At 39.3% G+C, this 21839-nt stretch overlaps 1 protein-coding gene across 2 annotated transcripts in view; it reads left to right on the top strand.

Moving 5' to 3' along the window:
* Positions 1–21516, top strand: part of FERRY3 (FERRY endosomal RAB5 effector complex subunit 3) — a 37357-nt gene extending 15841 nt beyond the window's left edge. Inside the window, exons 9-14 of one of the 2 annotated variants that reach the window (XM_082850655.1) lie at positions 792–920; positions 5093–5167; positions 9095–9297; positions 19813–19870; positions 20574–20641; positions 21244–21516. In XM_082850655.1, the coding sequence (XP_082706781.1) occupies positions 792–920; positions 5093–5167; positions 9095–9297; positions 19813–19870; positions 20574–20641; positions 21244–21336 (626 nt within the window). In that variant the 3' untranslated portion in view covers positions 21337–21516. Of the gene's footprint in view, positions 1–791; positions 921–5092; positions 5168–9094; positions 9298–19812; positions 19871–20573; positions 20992–21243 lie in introns of those variants that run through there. The other variant, XM_082850654.1, reaches the window with a different exon arrangement.
* The last annotated feature ends 323 nt before the right edge of the window (positions 21517–21839 follow it).

Here is a 21839-nt window from a genome sequence, read left to right as displayed (position 1 = left end):
ATTCTAAAAAGAAAGGAATTAGCGAAAAACTTAAAAAAAGGCTTGAGTCACCCCAGTATTCAGGTAGACCAAACAGCACACATACCCAGGCACTGCCATTTGAGGTTTGTTTCATACTTTAGCAGGCCTAGGGTGCTTCAGGGTATTTCATTTTTCTTAAAATTCTATCACATTGTAGATAATACTCTTACAGGATCCTTGTTTCAAGGTATAACAAAAAGAATAATCAAGATATAAATGTATTTTTCAAAAAGGAGCAGATCCTGACTCAGTGAATTTTAGTTCATCCATTTGTCCTTTTTTTCTTTCTTTTTTAAAATGACCTATTTCTTAAATATGCTAGGTAAAATTCTACTTTCCCTCTTAGTACAATTAATTTTTTATGATTATTTTAAAAATTTTAATGTATATTCAGATGTATAACTGTTTTTAAAAGAAGCTTGAATCGAGTTTATTTTCTATGATACATAAAAGAACCTTATATTTCTTAGCACTTTTGGGGACTGGATTATGATCAAAGTATATATTATTTAAAGAAGGTTTGGACTTATATTAAAATTTCCTTGCCTATTAATTGTTTACTCTTCTGGGCGATTGAGAGATTAAGTTTCTGATCAAAACCAAATTGTTGTCCCCTAACTTAGTAAGACATAATTATTGAAAGGACAAGTATGAGAAGTCGTCCTTGTGAATGCTGTATTCTCTTGCTGCTAGACCTCATTGTCTGTAAGTAAATACTAAATACTTGATACTTCACCTTTAGAAGTTCGTAACTGTGTTGGGTCCCTTAGATTTCGCCACAGTTTGCCAAGAATGCACTGACTTCCATTTTCCCCGAATTGAGGAGCAGCTGGAGGTTGTCCAGCAGGTGGTACTTTACGCCAGAACCCAGCGCAAGAGCAAGCTGAAAGAATCTCACGGTCAGTGAAACTCAGACTTTTTTAAATTTCACTTTCAGGATGTTCTGTCCCTAAGCACTCTTCTAGCATATGGGCCATCTGAAGCAGAGAAAGTTGTATCGGTGGGAAGATGCAAGAAAGAAATTAAGAACAAAATTCAGGGTCTTTAGAAGCTTGAATTCTGTTCTTAATTTCCTTGTTTGTGTGATTTTGTTCAAGATCCTTAGAAAAACTGTTTTTAAAATTCAATTCACTAGTTATACTTGAAGTAGGCACTCAGTGGAAAGTTGGGGATCTTTTGATCCAAGTTCTGTATCTCTAAAATGGATATAATTGGTACTATAAAGGACATTGAAATCATAGAGTAAATAGCCCCAAAAATACACTTTTTATATGTTCCATCTTTGATCCACTTAGGTAGCACGAAGTCAGTTACAAGAATTGGTTTTGGTTGTTCTTTTAAAAAATTACTACGTTTAGAATTATGTCCTGCTTTTTCTATATTTATCCACAATCTGAACATCCTTCTAGGAAATTTACTGGAAGATGATTTTAAAGCTATGGAAGAAGTTCATGGCATTTTTCTTCGGAAGATTTCTATTTATTTATGCATAAGGAGACCTTAGGGAAGACATAAAAGAAAACACTCTGACTCAAATTATGGAGTAGTTCTGCTATCTTTAATTGAAAAATGAAAGTTTAAAGAGCAGTCTTTTTAAACATTAAATTGGCAGCATAAGTCTGCGTAGTTGGGAGCTGAACATAAGGGTGCGCTCATTTGAAAATATAGGGGGGCCTCCCTGGTGGCAAAGTGGTTGGGAGTCCGCCTGCCAAGGGTTCGAGCCCTGGTCTGGGAGGATCCCACATGCCGGGGAGCGGCTGGGCCCGTGAGTCATGGCTGCTGAGCCTGCGCGTCCGGAGCCTGTGCTCCGCAACGGGAGAGGCCACAACAGTGAGAGGTCCGCGCACTGCGGTGAAGAATGGCCCCCGCTCGCCGCAACTAGAGAAAGCCCTCGCACAGAAACGAAGACCCAACACAGCCAAAAATAAATAAATGTTTAAAAAAAAAAAAAATATATATATATATATATATATATACACATAGGGTGTGTTTTTCTTATTTTTCTGACATTTCATATTATGTCACAGGCATAAAATTATAATACATGCTCCCATCTGGCTTGAGTGCATACTCAGTGTTTTATTATTTCTTACGGAAACTTGATGTCTTGCGCAGGAAATGAAATACGGCAGGGTTTTAAACGGTTGCTGGTCAGACCTTTAAATCTACCTCTGGCACTTTGGATGTCTGTCTTGTTTGTTTTGCAACTGCAGTGTTTCAAAGAAACCCTTATATACTTTGGCTTCACATGTTTTGTATTTTTTAGTAAACAGAGAGAGAGACTGCTGTATCTTTGCTTGGTGTCTTTGTTCTCTATCCCATGAGGAATTCCTCCCATTCTCTTGATGCTAGAATTCTAGAATGCAGCTCTCTAGGCTCAACTAGAGAGCTGTGATTAGCAGTCACGGTAGTTTTCGTGTTCATTCAGTAGATGTAAAAAAAAAAGCGTTTTATTTATATTTTAATCATTTCTAAAATAGGTAAAACAATCTGAAGATTCACAATTCAAACTGTACAGAAGAGCATACAGTGAGAAGTCTTTGTATCTCTGTCCACCAGCCATCCAGTTTCCTGCTCCAGAGGCAGCCAGTGCTGTGTCACATGTACCTTCTGGACGTGTTTATGTGTGTGTGTGTGTGTGTGTGAACGGGTGTATGTGTGTATTTATGTATTTTGCCTTTTCACACAAATGGCAACTTTCTCTGCACACTTCTCTGTCCTCTGCTTTTTTTCACTGAATAGTTTATCTTGGACATCATTTCATATCTGGACAGAAAGAGCATCCTTAGAGCTTTTCACTGCTGGATAGTGTTCCACTGCAGGATATCCCATTAGTGATCAGTTCCCTATTGATAGACATTTTATCTGTTCCCAAGTTTTGCTCTTATAATAGTGCATGAATAACCTTACACATATATTGTCATGCGTGACTGAGCATATCTATGGAATAGATTTGTAAAGAGAAATTCCTGAGCTAAAGGGCACATACACTTGTAATTTTGATAGTGTCAGCAACTGCTCTCCATAGCGGCCCCACCAGTTTGTATTTCCACTCCGGGTAACATGGCTTTGTAGTGGCAGCGTCTGTCACATACAACAGAGCCAGGCTGAGTCTTAGGAAATCAGTGTGGAAGTGTATCCCAACGAAGGGCCTTTCAGAAAATTACAGTCTGTCCTCTTACTCTTCTGCCATCTCCTTCCTCCATCTCATTCAAACTAGCAAGGATGTGATCAGACACATTCAACTCTTATTCTTAGTAGTAACTAAAAGCATGAAGATTGAGATCATGACAGGTGTGGGAGAAGGCGGAGGACGCAAAGTTTATGAGAGGAAGTTTTTAAACCACATACGGTTAAGGCAACGTGCGTACATCATGGTAGTATTTTGTTCTTGTTCAAGCAACTATTTTGTGGTTTAAGTGAGTCAGTGAAACAAGTAGGTTTATAAAAGACTACTTTCTTAGAGGAACCCGCGTGTTGTTATAGAAGAGTTTTGCGAAAATACTTTCTCCATCTTTTCCTTTTCTGAGCATGCCCACGTGTTTGTTCTACACGTTTACATCCTGATACGCAAGTACTGTCTATTCTAAGACATTCTGTTGGTTTTCTCACTGTGCCTATTATATCAGCATCTTTATATTTCTGTGGTTCATGATAAGCCAAAAGCAATTTCATTTTTTGTACATGTTTTATGTACATTAAAAAATTTAGCCATCTTCTTAGTATTATAAGGTATTACCATTGAAACACAGAAAGGGAGATGGACTAGAAACTGTTCTTTCTTGTTTACTTAGTAGGGGTTCTGTCTGTTCATATTCCATGTGAACAAAATGAGAGTCTTCATTTATTGTTTTTGTTTTCTGCGCTGTGAGCAGACATTTATTTGAAGCCTATCGATTACATGGGTCTGTATGAGAATCAGACTGTTGCATTACATGTGGATTCTGGCAACACAGAGCCTTCTCTCTATGCCTCTCTCTCCCTCTGCCTGTTTATAAAATATATGCATTTACAAGGTATGATGTTGTGAATCAGTTACTCAAAGTAGTCAGTGGGTAAAAATATTAGGTTACTTTTATTCAGAACTCGTTTGAAACCGTAAGGCTCCCTTGGTATTTTCAGTTTACTCATTTGAAGTTCTGACTGTTTCCAAGTGATTTTCTGATGTTGAAGGCCATTTCAATATAGTTTTATATTTAATTTGAATAAATATACAGCCTCTTAAAGATAGCTACTTTGAATGCTAATATTCATCCTGCAGTTTTCAGTTCTCATAGAATTCTTATAAAATTCAGATGTATCTTCTATTAAAAATATATGTACATGTATAAAATAATTTGTGTTCAACCATAATAATGAATGATCAAATGTGATATATCTTATTTTACCAACATTTATCCCTCAAAGTAATATCATGCCTTCTAAAAAGGAAGAACTATTGAATATCTGAAAAAAAAATTCCATTTGAAACAGAATCTCACCTGTCTGTTTGAAAGAAATTGTATACAGTGTTAGAGAAGAAGTAACAAATTTCAGGAATGGGCTGAATAGCAGGTGATTCCTGGTGCTGCTAACCATTAGCTGATCGTCCTGAACAAGTTATATCAACAGCAGTGACTCAGATTCTAAAAATAAAGCTGGCCACCCCACAACTGTCTAATGAAGTCATTTCATGTGTAGTTAGCTTAGTGCCCTGAACCTCCCAGATGAAAAATAGGGGATTGGCAAGTCTAAAGTGGTCAAGACCACAGGCTTTGGAATCTGAGTATGTGGGATCGAGACCTGGTTCCACCACTTACCTGTGTGTTCCCCGTTAAGTGAATTAACCTATCTAATTCTCTCTTCTCGTGTATAACGTGAAGAGAACACTAGTCCCTCATAGGGTTGTGGTTAGAGGGGTTTTGTAAGAATTAAATGAGACCATTCATGTAAAGCATGTATCTGACTACCTGGCACCTAGAGATCCTTAGTAAATTTTTGCTGTTGTTGTGGTTGTTTGGGGAATAGTAGTAGTAATGTGTTTTCATATGTTATTGTGTTCTTTCCCGTTGCATAACTACCTTATGAATAGATTCTGGAAACCGAAATGGAGGAAGTGATGATAAGACTAAGAATGCAGATAGAAACTATTTAAACATCCTACCTGGTAAGTATTATTTTACTTTAAACTGCAATTTTCTTAGAATCACATACATTGAAATCATAGATTTGAAACATAAGTGCTTATGGTGTACCTTATAAAATTTTTGTTGGTCAGTGTATCACTTTAGAACATTGTATCTATCATCTATAAACACACTGTCACAATGTTCTGCAATTAAATCTTTATTCTTATAGTAGCACTGACTTTTCCTGGATCCAAACAAGAAAAATTCCTCAAGCCATTGCATAAGTCTAATCATTATTTGCTATTTCAAATGTCCTCTTTTATACATTGTTTCTTAGTTTCTTAAATGAACCAAAAAATAATTTCTACTGTGAAATAAACAATAGTAAGTAGAGGTGTGAACAGTTGAACATGTGGAAAGAACATGGGTCATCTGATTTAGCATCTTTCTTATTGCCATTGCCCGGTAAATTCTCCTGCTTTATTATTCTGGGATATATTGTTTATCAGCTGGAAATTCACTCTCTTGATCCTCTTCCAGGTTGAATGCACTCTGATGATCCTTAGTAGTGTTTGCATGACAGGGCATAACAGGGAAGGCCTATTTGTAGATGTTATAAGTGTAAAGTCTTTTAAACCAAACGGTAAATGTTGCAGGTTTATACACAACCAAGTTTGTCTCCTCACATGTCCTTCCCCGGATTTTCTGCACATAGGTCGTCACATTCCGTTTATTCCTGGTTCTCATTTTGTCTCCCGGCCAGTTCGCTTGTGGCCATCAGCTTCCGAATATGCTCCCACCTCAGATAGCCCACCTTCGCGGATAATGTTAGTGGCAGATTGCATCACCACATGCTGTTTCCTCCACTTTGTGGAACAGGAAACTGTCCTCTGCTTCATCTAAAAATACCTTCATTGAGACAGGATTTATTGTATTTCTCTTCGTAGATCCATAATTTAAATCATCTATATTTTGTGGCTTTCTTAAGATGTGCCAATCTTATCTCTTCCGGAGGTACCAACGTCTGATTTTTTTAAACTTAACTCTTTACTGCTGTATTTCTGTTCCTTCTTGCTCCTTTTTGGAAAAAGCCTATAGGTTAGTATCTCATTATTACCAGCAAATCAGAAGACTACGTCAGAAGTCCTCATCAGCAAAGAAGTAGTGACAATTCAGTTAGCTATGCTGATAGCATCTGAATCTCCTTTGGGTAAAGGACGCTGCATGGCCAGGAAGTGCACAGGAGGTGAGAAAGAGCCAGACCACAAAGTGCCTTTAGAGTTTGAAGTTGCAAAGAAAAAGTTTGATTTACGTATCTTTTAACCAGTGGGTTTGCTTTATCATTATCTGAGTGTTTGTAGTTTATATCATCTAATTCTCAAAACGATTTTGTAAGGAGAGCAGTCAGGCATCATTTTCCCCATTCAATTCACGAAGTACAGAGGATCTGTAAGTTGAATTGATTTGCCCAAGATCATTCCACCAATAAATGCTAGAGACCAGATCTTTTTAACACCCATTCTGGTCCCTTTTCTACCATATTATGTTATTTTGATTACTACTACCAGCTCCAAGACCCCCATCTTACTAACGGGTAAAATGAGGCCCAGGACAGGTTATCTGAGGTCAAACGAAGCAGTGCCAGTTTGGGGGTTAGGAGCACCTGACTTGTCCACTAAGTCCTCGGCCTCAGTCCTGGACCATAGCCCATGTTCAATGCTATGAGTACCACCGTGTGAACCATCAGGAGGAGTTCAAGAGGTGACACGCTTCATTGGATATACTGGGTCTCTGATAAGCAGTCTGCGTCTTTTATTGCCTGCCAGGGAAATTGCTATACTACTCCTCGCCGGACAATTTTTTTTTTTTACTTTTCCTTTGTCTGGTTTGTTTAGATCTGTCACTGGCCTTTCTCTTTTTATTTATTTATTTATTTATTTTTGGCTGCATTGGGTCTTCGTTGCTGCGCGCGGGCTTTCTCTAGTTGTGGCGAGCGGGGGCTATCCTTCGTTGCAGTGCGCGGGCTTCTCATTGCCGTGGCTTCTCTTGTTGCAGAGCATGGGCTCTAGGCGCGCGGGCTTCAGTAGTTGTGGCATCAGGGCTCAGTAGTTGTGGCTCGCAGGCTCTAGAGCGCAGGCTCAGTAGTGTGGCACACGGGCTTAGTTGCTCTGCGGCATGTGGGATCTTCCCGGACCAGAGCTCGAACCCGTGTCCCCTGCATTGGCAGGCGGATTCTTAACCACTGTGCTACCAGGGAAGTCCCTGGCCTTTCTCTTTTACTGCTTATCTAGTTCTTTTATTGTGTAAGTTAAAGAAAAAAAAAAAAAAGACCTTTGCCTGGGGCCTTTCAGTGGCATCCATGGGCACAGCTTATGTACACTAGTAATTGGAAATGGTTAAACATTGTGCCAAAGTATATTCAATACTTAAAAAATACTATATGTTTATAAATAAATATAAGTAAAATCCTAAGGTAAGGACTTTGAAGCCAGGATGAGCAGAATTTGTGAGGACGTGGGTTAGTGATAGAAGAATAGTTCTTAGAAGAGCAGAGTTTTCCTAGAAGGACGTAACAGATTTTCCAGTGAGTCAGGTGTGTTTATAAAAACATATTTTTTATATATTTTATTTATTTATATTGACAGAAACTGCAGAATATAAAAGCCAATGGCTAGCGTGGCTACATAGAAAATAGAGTGATTGTAGAAAGCCTGGATGTTAAGGTTTGATAAACACTGCACCGGCATTCAGTCCAAAACGTTTGTTTCCCATTCAGTGAACAGATGTTTACTGAGTACCTTCTATGTACCAGGCCCTGTTGTTCCACGTGCCAGAGATAGAACATTAAACAAGAGAGAAAAAAATCCCTACAGTCATGGCATGTAAACAGTGGTCCCTTTAAAATAACCTCATAAACAAATAACAGAAGAATTTCAGTGCTGAGAAGAACATAGAACAATGTGAAAGAGAATAAGTGAGGGGCGAGGGAGTCCTGTATCAGGCAGATGGGTCAGTCAAGGAAGACCTCTGGGAAGAGGTGACCTTCACTCTGAGGTGTGCTTGGCGAAAAGCAGTCAGTCAACAAGAATCCTGGGGGAAAGCTTCTCTCAGGGAGCAGCCCTGGATGGGGAACAAGCCCTGTGTGTCTGAAGATCTTAAGGAGAGTCTGTGTGGCTGAGGCAGGAACAGAGGGTGAGATAAGAGGACGGAGTTTGGATTTTTTCCTGAGTGTCATGTGAGCCACGTTAAATGGGAGAGTGATATAATCTGATTTATACTTAAATCGTTTGAACTGCAAATGTGGATGTGGTTTGTAGGTGGGCAAGAATAGGAGCAGAGGTTAATTAAGAGGCTATTACAGAAACCTAAGTGAAATGATGGTGGCATGAACTAGGGTGATAGCAATAAAAATGGAATGCTCAGATTTGAGATATTTGAGGTATGTGTTGCAGATACACAAAATAGCTGGTGGTGAATTGGATTGGGGAAGAGGCAGTGAGAGAAAGAAAGTAATTAAGGGCAACTCCTGGTTTCTGTCCTGTGCAGCTAACGGGAGGGGGACTGGACCCATAAACCGAGATGGAGAGAAGCAGGTTCAGGGTGCAGGAAAGACAGGTCATCAAGTAGCCTGTTTTTACATGTTAAGTTTGAGTTAAGTATGACGTTTTGAGCATTTACATCAAAATAGCGATGATGAGTACTCATTTGACCTACTTATGAGTAAATAAGCTTGTGGTCTCTTCATACCAATTTAGGAACCTAAGGTAAATTTGGCCTCTTTTTTCATCACCCTTCTTTCCAAGAATGAAGGAGCACTAATTATATTTGCTTCCTGAGTCCAGCACAGGTTCTGATAACACCTCTGCTGGTTCAACACATTGGCTGCCCACTACAGTTGTTTACGACGCCCACTGATGAGTGTGACTTATGCATTTGAAAGTCATGATTGTATCTGCTGTTCACAGGAGAATTTTACATTACTCGGCATTCTAATCTCTCAGAAATACATGTTGCTTTCCATCTCTGTGTGGACGACAACGTGAAGTCGGGAAACATCACTGCGCGGGACCCTGCCATTATGGGTCTCCGAAACATACTCAAGGTTTGCTGCACCCATGACATCACAACAATAAGTATCCCTCTCCTGCTGGTGCATGATATGTCAGAGGTAAGCAGATAGGAAAATACCAACGTTTTCTGAAAATGTTAAAATATTGTATAATAATAATAATCCACTTTACATTTTAGAAGCTCTGTTTAACTAATGAGGCTTTGCATCTCCTATCTGCATCTCCTATATGTCATCAATAGAATTGAGTGACATATAACATAAAACAGTGAATAATCCTTAACCAAATATGTTCAAAAGAATTCTAGCATTATCCTATAGTAGGTAAACTAGAAAGCCAGACTTCTTTTTAGCTTTGGATAAGGCATGTGCCCCCAATCCTCCCCGTTCTCGTCTATTTTTGTCTTAAGTAGCTTTAGATTTACCTCCACATTTGTATTTGGCTTCGGCTAACATTAAAATTAGTAGGCATTAATAGGCAATAGAAAGAGAAGCTAGATGACGGGAAGAAGCCAGCCTCATTTTGACATTGTCTCAAGGATGCTCTTAGGATAATACAAGTACTGGCTTCTACGACCAAAATGTGGCGTAATCATTCATTCATTTTATGATGTACTGAACTTTATTTTACATGTTTAATTTAAAAATCTCTTTCCATGGCTGTTTGCTTTCTCTCCTGCTTTCGTCCCTTACCTACATAAAAACCAGTTAGAAGGGATAAGTTGTAGAAATAATACAGAGACTAAAAATTCAACTTCAGATAGTCTGGAGGAGCAAAGCAGCCTCTAAACAAACGGGTGCAGGCAAGTCCTTCTGGGAGAGCCAGTGGCCAACGTGGTGCAGGACCCACGTCAGCAACATGGTGCCTGCTTGTTCTGAGTGGCACTTTTTAAAAAAGCAAGATGGCTAACTGGCAAGCACAGCTTGTGAAAGGAAGGAAGTGCGATCGTCTATTATTAAAAGTTGTCTACCAAAATAATAGATGTGTATAAATACTGTATCGTAAAGTGCAGGGTAAGAGATCTCATACTGTACTTTTTAGAGTGACTCAGTCCCCAGTTAGACTCATCACGTTATAGGACACCTCATTTTAAATGCAATACTCTGTATAAACACACACACAAAAATCAATTCCATATAAGACAGGATGATTTCAAATGGTTTCCCACTTACAATTCTTTGGCATTTTTACCAGACACACTATCGTTTTGATTAAAAGAATTCTGGCTCCATCAGATGCAAGGTGCATCAAACTTCTTAATTTCTCCGCCTCAGTCACACCTAATACGGCCTTAGGAGAGATTGACCAACATGTTTTGTTTTGTTTTATTTTTCCCACTGTAGCTTTATAAAGTTTTAGTCCCATCAGGAATTTTTAGCCATTGTTAGCGTCACTAACTAGTCCATCTATAAAAGAGTCTTTGGGGAGTGACAAAGAAAGTTTGTGATGAATTCCAGCCACACGGAAACATCCGAACGTTCCTGCAGCTGGACTCCTGGTTAACCAGTTTATAAAAATGGTCATATGTAGGTGGGAAACAACCTCAAAAACAGTGTTTCCAAAAGTCACTAAGTTCGGATTTACTTCCAGACATCTGATACTATAGCGTGCCCTCTCCCACAGTGTCACAAAGGTTACATGTTTTAAATTGGGACAGACAGCTGCAGAACATTAAGTCTGTTTCCAGAGTGTCCATTTTAATTCACGAAAGTATATTGAGCCACGATCCTCCCATTGGTCGTATTTAAACATCCATTCAGGTCAAGAAGTTTATCCTACAAACTCAGACAACACTGCACAGGATATAGAGGCAGTATTTGTCTTAGCTTCCGTGCAAGGATCCCAAAGCGTTTCGGCTCTTGTTTTCTTCCTGTAGCAGACTTGCCAGACTCTCAGTTACCATATTGCAGTGTGTGCAAGGTAATGATGACAGTGTCGGAAACAGTCCATGTCCCAGCGTCGATAAAAACAGCTGTAGAAATGAATTGCAGTTTAAAAAAACAGGAAAAGAAAAAATAATCTATCGGCAAGAAGGAAGACATCCTGCTCTTACCGGTTTTATCTCTGTAGATCTTTGTGATCTGAAGACACTGTCATCCTGGAGTTCAGTCTAACCTGCTAGACGGGGAGTGAACCTGCAGGTCACAAATCCTGAGTTCCTGACCTTTCCTTTTGTTTGTGCTGTTAACTTGTTGAATCAGTTGGGACTGAAGGGTTTTAGTTGTTATAATTGTTGTGGTTGATGCAGATGTTGTTCTTAACCTTTTATTAGCATATAATACACATAAAGAAAAGCACACATAAATATACAGCTCACATTTTCGCCACCTGAACACCAACATCACCAACGCCCAGATGATGAAACAGAACGTCACCAGCCAGCACCCCAGCGTCGCCCTGTGCTCCCTTCCCATCGCTTAACCCACATTCCCTCCCTCCACAAGGGTAACCACTGTTTTCACTCTGGAAGGCATAGGTTAGTTAGGTGTGTTTTTGTAATTTATGTGGGTGGAATCCTGTTGTACATACTCCCGTATCTGGCTTCTTTCACTCAGTATTGTGTGTGTGAAATTTACCCATAGTACTGTTTGAGGTTGTAGATTGCTCATTCTCATCGTTACGTAGCGTTCCATTGCATGACTGGACCACGGTTGTTTAGCCATTCTACTATTTGTGGACATTCAGTTGGTTTCCAGGTATTGATTATTGCGACGAATGTTGCTGTGAACATTCTAGAACATATGTTTTGGCGTTTCTGTTGGATACATACTTAGGGGTGGAATTGGTAGACGGTAGGCCAGGCACCCGTTCAGCTTTGGTAGATCCAGTCAAATAGTTTCCCAAAGCGATTGTTGAATGTAAAAAAGAGAAAGCCAGACTGCTGTTGCTCACCTTCAGATGATGCTTATGAAACCGATTAACATGAGTGTTTCAGGAACCTCCGAGGCACAAGCTTGAGATAAAGGATAGTCTTGCAATTTCCCTCAGGGGTGCATAGACCCAGGAAATAATTCTTATATCTACCGTCTAAGACACACCGTGAAGACCTAAAAGTACATACCAGTTAGTCACCTCTGCAGTTCAGCCTTACTCTGATTGGAAGGTTCAGGCTGGGTAGTCAGTGTGCGGCCACTGACTTTAGATACAAGATATTGTCTGCGATCATAGTTAGAACTGGCATCCTCATTTCAATTTCACAGGTTTAGAATTTACTCTGTGTGTGCCGTGCCCACTTATCATCTAAAGTATAGCCACCGGGCCCAGTTTCCTGCCTCATTTCCAAAGTCTGAAGTGTTTCACATGATCCGTTCAGCTTCTTCAATGGATTTCTTTCCCATGTACTCTCACAGATGTGACGCGAAGATTTAGTCACTTGGCTGTTAGTTAGAACTCATGATCAAAAGCGTTCTGTGCTTACCTGACCCACTGTGTTGTAGACGCCGCCTACTGTATGATATATACTAAGGGTTACTTCCAGAAGAGAGCTCCTTAAAGGACTACAGGCCACATCCCACGATGACACCCAGTAAATCATGTCTTCTTGTGACCTTGTTGACTTCTAAAGCTTGCGGTTTAGAGTCCTCAAAGCCATTCTTTTTAGGCACTGCTTTCGATCAGAGAACAAATGACAGGGGTGCTTGGGATGGAGCCTCTGTGTGGGCAAATGGGGGTTTTAAAAACCACCTGGGTGTGTATTTGTGCAGGTGCCTGCAGCTTTCTAGTTTCCTTTCTGATCCACCTGCTGCTAAGTAGCACTAAGCGAAGGTAAACAGAATGTGAGTGTTCATATCATGTGAAAATTAAATTGTCTGTCACTTCGAAGATATCCTGGGATCCTGCCCGGAGCTGGTATTTTGGCATGTTCTCTATATAGCACTGATGAAACTTTGCGTTAATTCACATCATTCTGAAGAGTTCGTATTAATTTGGCTCATAGATATTTGCTCTCGACCACGCTATTAACCACACATACCAAAAGCAAGAAAGCAAGCTGTTGAGGGATAAAAGGGGATGATCTTTGGAGAAGTGGGGCAGTGAAGGGACTTGATTTTTTCCATCTACTTTTGGTCAAACCACTAGAACTATCCCTGTTCTAACTTGTGCTTCAGTCTTTCATCATTTCCATCACGATCCTGACTCTAATACAGTGGGATCACGTGTATTCTGTGTGTTGATGTCGAAGGCTGGCCCTTCGGAAGCTCTGTGCTCACACCGCACAATGCCTGTCCTCATGTAAGTAGTGCTTAGCCCTGGCCTTAGCCTGAGATGTTTCAAAGGCTAATCGTAGATGACAATAAATTACAGATAAGACAAGCTACTGTCAGATAATGCTTTTTTATATGTAAAAACAAGTGCTTTATTATAATAGTATGAATAGTAATAATTCCTTGATTCTGATTATTTCCGTGGTATTTCGAAAAAATGTTATGTTTTGGAGTAGCATTTTAAAGTGATGCAAATACTCAGTTATACTTGAGCATTTATTCCCACATATGATCCTTCAATAAAATGTTTAATGCAAGTGAAGGGTAAGTAAATAAAACACCACTAATGAAAACCAGCAGAAACAACGAAACCTAAAAACAGATGCGCAAAGACTTTTGAGGCACTGGAATTGTGAGACACGGACCATAAAATAGTTGATTACTGTGTTTAAAGAGCTTGCAGACAAGCTTAAAATGTCTTCAAGTAAAAAGATGCTGTGAAAAACGACCTAGCAACTACAAAATTGAGTTTTTAGTTACTGAAAGAAATTTAAAAGACCTAAATAAATAGATATACTATGTTCATTGGTTGGAAGACTCAGTACTGTTATCTGTTCTCTTCAAACTGATCTATAGATTTAAATCCCAGTCAAAATCCTTATAAGGTGATTTTGGAGATAAAGCTAATTCTAAAATTTATATGAAATACACAGGACCTAAAACAGTCAAAACAATTTTGAAAAAGAACAAAGTTGGGGAACTTACAGCAATTGATTTCAAGGCTTACAAGCTTAGCAAGCTACAATAACCAGTGCAGTGTGACATTGGCAAAAGAATAGACTGTGGATCAAAGGAACAGAATAAAGAATCCAGAAATAAATCCGTGCATATATGGTCATTTGATTTACAGCAGAGATGCCAAGGCAGTTCAGTGTGAGAAAGTGTAATGTTTCCAACCAGTGGTGTTGGAAAAATTGGGTATTTACACAGGAAAACAACAACAACAACAACAAAACAAACCTTGAGCTTTACCTCACAATCATACATAAAAATTAACTTAAAATGGATCATAGACCTAAGCCAAAAAAGCTAATAGTATAAAACCTCTAGAGGAAAACACAAAAGAAAATCCTGGTATCAGATTAAGCAGAGATTTGTTAAGACACCAAAAAAACATAGACCATAAAAGAAAAGCTTAATAAATTGTACTTCATTAAAATTTAAAACCTTTCTCATCAAAAGATACTGTTAAGAAAATGAAAAAATGCAGGTCTCAGATTGTCACATGACCTTGAGTGGTTCACTCTACCCTTCTCAGTGTCCTTTTTAGTTTATAAAAGTTGTTTTTTGTGAGATACAAATTATGTATATTGTAAAGTTCTATGTAAATGTAAGACATTATTATTGTAGTTTTCAGAGCTATCAGCATTTCCTCTTAGCCGCAGGTAGGTATTTCTTAGTCACCTTGCTCCCTCTGTACATTTTTTTTAAACTAGGCAGAAATAAGACAAAAGACAAAAACTTGTCACTCCATGCATATGTGTACTCCCGTAAGGCACCGTAGCTCTCTTATAACAGCCTTGTCAGTTACAAGGAAATATTCTTCCTGAACTTTGAAGCTAAGACGTATTATAAACTTAATTTAAACATCAGGCAATTCTACTAGTCATTTTTATAAGCGTCCAGAGTCTTGGAAAAGAGGATTCTTTACTTTTTAGCCCTTTTGGCAACTAGACCCCTTTTATTTATCAATCTTAAAAGTATCTTGGACACAAAAAAGTAGTTTCCTGGGAATTCCCTGCAGTTCAGTGGTTAGGACTCTGCACTTTCCTGCTGAGGGCCCGGGTTCGATCCCTGGTCGGGGAAGTAAGATCCCGCATGCCACGAGGCACAGCCAAAAAGAAAAAGAAAACAAAGCAGTTTCCTCTCAAAGCCTAATTCTAGCTACAGAGAAAGTCACTTTCTTTTTAAAGTTCCATGGATAATAAATGGTTCACTCACTCAACCTGTATGCCTGAGCATCTGTATGCTCAGTGTTGCAGGAGGCATCATCATAAAGGTAATAGAGGTAAATAAAAAGTGGTTCCTGCCCTTAGAGAGCACACACCTTAATAAAGAAGACATGGATCCCATCTCCCTACCTGTTCCTCTACCACCGCCGCCCCCCTCCCCCAAAAAAAAGACAGAGTAAAATGTGATCATGGAGATAAAACAAAAACAAAGTACTCTGGGAGTTCAGAGACACCATTTGTAGCTGGGGAACTGGGAAGTACTTCATGAAGGAGAGGACGGTCAGGGAGGGAAGAGCAGGTTTCAACAGATGGGAAGAATGGGGAGGGCATTCTAGGCAGAAGAAATGGCTTGAGGAAAATGGGAGGAGTGGGTGACAGGCATTGCAGATCATGTTCAGGCAAAGGCGGACAGGCAGGCTGGAGTGAAACCTCACTTTTTTAATTTAAAAGTCACAGAAGCTGAGATAGTTTGGGTCCTAAGGTAATTAGCCTTAAATACTAAAGAAAGTCTTAGATGTTATTCATGCGGCAGCAGGAAGCAATTGCAACTTACTAAACAGGAGTGTAATGTGATCAGAAAGGTATTTCAGATAAATCAACCAAATCAGTTCGAAGGGGAAATTCTGGGGTCCAGGAAACTACATGGGAAGCGATAGCAATAACTAGACCTGAAATCACAGAGACCGTCAGAGATGGGTGAAGGCCTGGGATAGCTCAGTGACACTCAGCCCAGGAGAGGGGCTGGCACGTTTCATGAAGAGTGTGAATAATGCCGGAGAAGCCAATTAGAGCAAGACTGAGAGAAGGTTAGGTAATTATAACCCAAAATATAAAGTAAATATCCATGAGTCCATACTGATATAAACAAATGCTCGAATAAACAAATGAATAGGGGCGAAGAAACAAACCTCCCATGCAGAAAAATTCCAAGTAACTTATGTAGATACTCCATCCTCAAGGAGGGGAGCACAAAATCTCCACCTCTTAAGTGTGGGCTGCCCACAGTTAGTGACTTCTTCCCACAGAGGTCAGAGGGGAAGGTCAGGGCTGGGGACCTTAAAAACACCACCCCAGCCAGGTGTTCCAGGCTTACATCGCTAGTCATAAATCGCATTGATTATCTACCCTTGATATGGTGTGATGAAAATGATACTTCACCTCTGTAGTCTTCCTGCCCAAATCCATAGCTCCTGTCTAATCATGATGCAAACATCAAATTCTAATAGGGGGCGTCCTACAAAATACCTGACCAGCCCTCCTCAAAACTCAGGCTCATCAAAAACAAGGGAAGTCTGAGAAACTCAGGGCAAGAGGAGCCTCGGGCGACGTAATGACTCAATAGAGTGAAGTGTCCTGGACGCGGTCCTCGAACAGAAAACGCCATTAGGTAAAAGCCGGGGAAATCTGCGTGCACTATGGATTTGAGTTAATAATAAGGTGTCAATAGTAGTTCAGGTTTTTTTCTGGTTTTTAAGTAATTTGTTTATAGTACTGCATTTACAAAGGGAATAGTGCACCCAGTAGAAAGAATAAAAATGTATTTGGGGTTTTATTTTTAACTGACTGCAAATAGAAATCCTTTAGTGACATCATGGCAATTTGACAGTTATGATTAAGTTCAATAAAAGTACATGGGGTACTTGGAAGATCAGATTCTAGCTGCTGCTTTCTAACAGCCTCTGATTCATCTGGCTCCTTAAATGATACGGGCTAAAGCCCTTATTTGGTGGGGAAACATTTCCAAAATGAACTTTTAGGTTCTCCTTAATAATTTTCTCCTGTCAATTGTTAAAAATAGGACTTTCTGTTTCTGTGTCTGTGTGTGTGTTGGTTATTTCACCGAAGTGTCATCACCCGAATTCCTATAACTTCACAATTGTTATTTTACGATGTAGAAAAAGATTCAGTTGTTGTAGTCTGCTATTGCTTTAGATGTACATGTCGCTGAAAACCCAAAGTAGATTAGAATTGCTAAAGGATTTTTCTGCCATTGTTTGATGTAGTCTGGTTTCTTTATTCCTTTTTAAAAAATTTTATTGAAGTATAGTTGATTTACAGTGTTGTGTTTAATTTCTGTTATATAGCAAAGTGACTGTTATACATATATTTACATTTTTTTTTCATACTCTTTCCCATTATGGCTTATCACAGGATATTGAATATGGTTCCCTGTGCTAAACAGTAGGACCTTGTTGTTTATCCATCCTATATGTAATAGTTTGCATATGCTAATCCCAAACTCCCAATCCTTCCTTCCCCCTACCCCCTCCCCCTTGGCAACCACAAGTCTGTTCTCTATGTCTGTTAGTCTGTTTTTGTTTTGTAGATGAGTTCATTTGTGTCGTATGTTCCCTTTATTCTTGATAGGTACGTGGACAGCCTCACCTCTAGTGCTCTACTAATATAAGATGTTAACAGGGGAACCTGAGTGTGGGAGTGTATGGCAATTCTCTGTACCATTTTCATAATTTTTCTGTCAACCTAAAACTGTTTCAAAAAATAAATCCTATTTTTTAAAAGCCATCAGGGTGATACTGTTTTGGATCTATTAAATTAGTAAGTATGTTAAATAATCTTTTAAATAATATTTAAGTGTCCAGATGCTGGTGGACAATATGATGAAATTGGATGATGCATACATTGCTGATGGCTAATGTAAATTGATATTACCTTTTAGGGAAAAACTTGAATTTTATTTCACTAATCTATAGGAGTAAGTATCCCAGGAAATTATTCAAAAAACAAGACATCTATAGATGTAGATACACACATGCGTCATATACATAAATGTGTCCACTGCAATGTTATTAACAAAAAGGGGAAATTGATTTATAAGAGGCCATTTTAAATAAATTATGATGCATTAACTCAATAAAACAGCAGTTTTTAAATTGTGTTCTGAAGATACCCCCAGGATGCTAGCCCCTTCTGGGGGTCAGCAAGACTAAGAATATTTTCATGATAATACTAAGACACTCTGTGCCTTTTGCATTCTCATTCTTGCATGAGCGTCACTGAGTTCTTCCCGAGGCTGTATGATCACACAGCAGATTGAGGCAGAGGCAGATGTGAGAGTCCAGATGTCTTCCGTGAGGCCAGGCATTAATGAGATTTGTAGATATGTAAGGCATTGCCCTTCTTCTCACTCAGATTTTTTTTGTTTTGGAAAATATAGTGACTTTACATTTTTAAAAAATACGTTACATTAACGTATGGTGGGTTTATCGTTTTTAAATGAAATTAAAATTTTCTCAGTTTTAATTTCTAATGCAATAAGTATCAGGAGGCATAATCCACATAGACAGAAGCTCAGTGCGGTCCTCAGTGATTTTCAAGAGTGTAAAAAAGATCCTGAAGGATCACCGTAATGAATTAATAAACGTATTTTATTGTTACAGTTACAAAGACTTGCAGCATGGGAGAGTAATTCGATAATAGTGAAAAGAAATAGACTTTAAAATGGCACAATCGCTGATCACGACCACGGAAAAGTATAAATGTGTGGGTTGGTTGGTTCGCGGCACGCATGTGCTCACTCGGTCAAGGGTTAGGAAGGAGCGTCCAAAAAAGAGCTCATTGGTCGGTTAGGTGGCTGGGATAGGGCGCTTGTTTGTTTCTGGTACTTTGTAATAACATGTTACACACAGAAAACATTTTTTTAAAATTTAAATTTATTTATTTATTTTTGGCTGCATTGGGTCTTCATTGCTGCGTGCGGGCTTTCTCTAGTTGCAGCGAGCGGAGGCTGCTCTTCGTTGCGGTGCGAGGGCTTCTCACTGAGGTGGCTTCTCGTTGCGGAGCATGGGCTCTAGGCGCGCGGGCCTCAGTAGTTGTGACTCGCGGGCTCAGTAGTTGTGGCTCATGAGCTCAAGAGCACAGTCTCAGTAGTTGCGGCGCATGGGCTTAGTTGCTCTGTGGCATGTTGGATCTTCCCAGACCAGGGATAGAATCCGTGTCCCCTGCATTGGCAGGCGGATTCTTAACCACTGCGCCACCAGGGAAGCCCCAAGGAAAACATTTTGATGCATTGCTTATTCAAATATTGTACAATTTAATAGAATTATTCATGCTAACATATTGAGAGAAGTAGGTGGGGTTCCTATGTCACATATATTTGTCTTTAGAGTTAATTATGTAGAAAGTTTTAAGGGAATGTTCATTTTTAACATTATACTGACTAGGCTAATTCAGTTAGTTTGCATTCCACAAGTATAGTCTAACAGCTGGAACAGGTTACATGCCTAAAAACCAGAGGAAATCTAGCTGAAATTAGCCAATGGTTGCCTGTAAGTGGATGGTCAACATTATAGATAAATTAAGATCTGACCATATATATACTTTTTTCTTTTTTACAAAGTTCAGTTAAAAACATGATTTGTTTTGTTTCTGTTTTTAGGAAATGACTATACCGTGGTGCTTAAGGAGAGCAGAACTTGTGTTTAAGTGTGTCAAAGGTAAACACAACCTTATATTTAACAACAACGACCTATATTTCTTCCTTGAAAATATTGAAAGTAGAGCAAACCAGGAGAAAGAATTGTAGCAGTTACCCCTGTCATCTGGTGCCTCAGTTAAATGGTTTAACAAGCACATATTTCATAGCGGCCTTTTTATCTACCTTTTTCCAATCAAAAAATAAAATCTCCAGCCCTCTTTTTTTGGGCCGTGTCACACGGCCTGCAGGATCTCAGTTCCCTGACCAGGGATTGAACCCGGCTCACAGGAGTGAAAGCCTGTAATCCTAACCACTAGGCCACCAGGGAGCTCCCTCCAGACCTCTTGAAATGTGAGAATATTTGGACATTGGTGGAGCTTACTCTCTGTTACCTTTTATTTTCTTGAAAAGAAAATAGAACCACGTGTTTAATTAATCTTTAATAACCTGTTTTGGCTTCATTGTGTGGAGGCAAAATAGGACTTAAGAAATGATCATTACAAATATTTTGACGGAACTCTGTGCAACCTCTCTGGCCTGGAGAAATAAGGATTGCAGAAGTTTATCTGGCCTTCAGGCTTAACCTTTCCTACAGGCAAGTAGCTACCTAAAAAGTCAAGACGTGCAGCTCCACGATGAAAATTCAGTTTATTTTCAATAAAGGACTGGTAGGTTTGAAGACCAGAACTCATAATTCAGCAAAGTCTGTTGTTCTATTTTAGGTTTCATGATGGAAATGGCTTCGTGGGACGGAGGAATTTCTAGGACAGTGCAGTTTCTGGTGCCACAGGTGTGTTATCTGGATAGCTCTCACCCCAGTTCAGTCTCTGTTGTGATATTCCTCGCAGACATAGCTAGGCACACTGCCGTAAACTCAAAAGAACATAAGAAAATGCTAGCAGCTTTCTGTGTTTTAAGCGGAGAAGTGTTTGCATGCCATCAAGGCACTTCGTTTACTGTCAAAGATGTTAGTATCTGCCACTCAGGGGATCTTTGATTAAACCCCAAAGCTGAACTTAACTCATCTTTCCTTCCCCGCCCCACATTTATGTTATATCGATTCATAAAGGACATGAGCAGAGGATGATTCCGTGTTCTATGTAAAATTTAGCAAAACTTATCACTGAATGCACTACTGTTATCTAGGGGTTTTTCTGGTAATCAGACTTATTATTTGACAGAAATAGCGTAGGTTCTCAGAGGCTGGATCCAGAGAAACAGCCCTGCCCACAGTTGTGCAGTTAAATCAGCTCTGAAAGATAGTGTTCACATATTACACTCCATGTCTAGAACTACTGCCATTACGTCCATGTTTTAAAATACTTAAACATTTTTTTTAAATCAGTGATGATTTAACAGGTGCAAACTTTTTTTTTTCTTACCTCTTAACAGAGCATTTCTGAAGAAATGTTTTACCAACTTAGTAACATGCTTCCCCAGATCTTCCGAGTATCATCAACACTCACCCTGACATCCAAGCACTAAACCCCCTAGATTGATATCTGGCAGAAGAGGATGCGTAAACTATCCAGGAACTTGAGATGTGCTGGGATTCTGTCAAGCAAAAGATGCCCAGAAAGAGGACTTGCCACCCAAGCCACGAATCAAATCATTATAAACATCTGTTAAACGTTCCAAAATCCACATGCCGTACAGACTAGTGCTCAGCCCCTTACTTATACATTTATTCTTTTTTTTTTCACACACACACACACACACACACACTGTATTTTATTTTTACAAGAGATAAACTGACACCAAGCATTTTAAATGGATGACCACAACAAAAGCAACAATGACTGCAATTACCAAACACGAAACACACTCATACTATGTCATAATATTGACATTCAGTCCAGTAATCCTCCACTGTAACAGCTCCTTTACTTTGCAGAGAAAATTGATTTGTATATTTTTTGCCTCTGAGTCCTTGTGGGATTTTTTTTTCTTTCTTCAAACAGAAGGTCACAAAAATTATAATCATCCCC

Source organism: Leucopleurus acutus (assembly GCF_964270905.1).
Source record: "Leucopleurus acutus genome assembly, chromosome: 11".
Lineage (NCBI taxonomy): Eukaryota > Metazoa > Chordata > Mammalia > Artiodactyla > Delphinidae > Leucopleurus > Leucopleurus acutus.
This window is presented reverse-complemented; position numbering and strand designations above follow the sequence as displayed.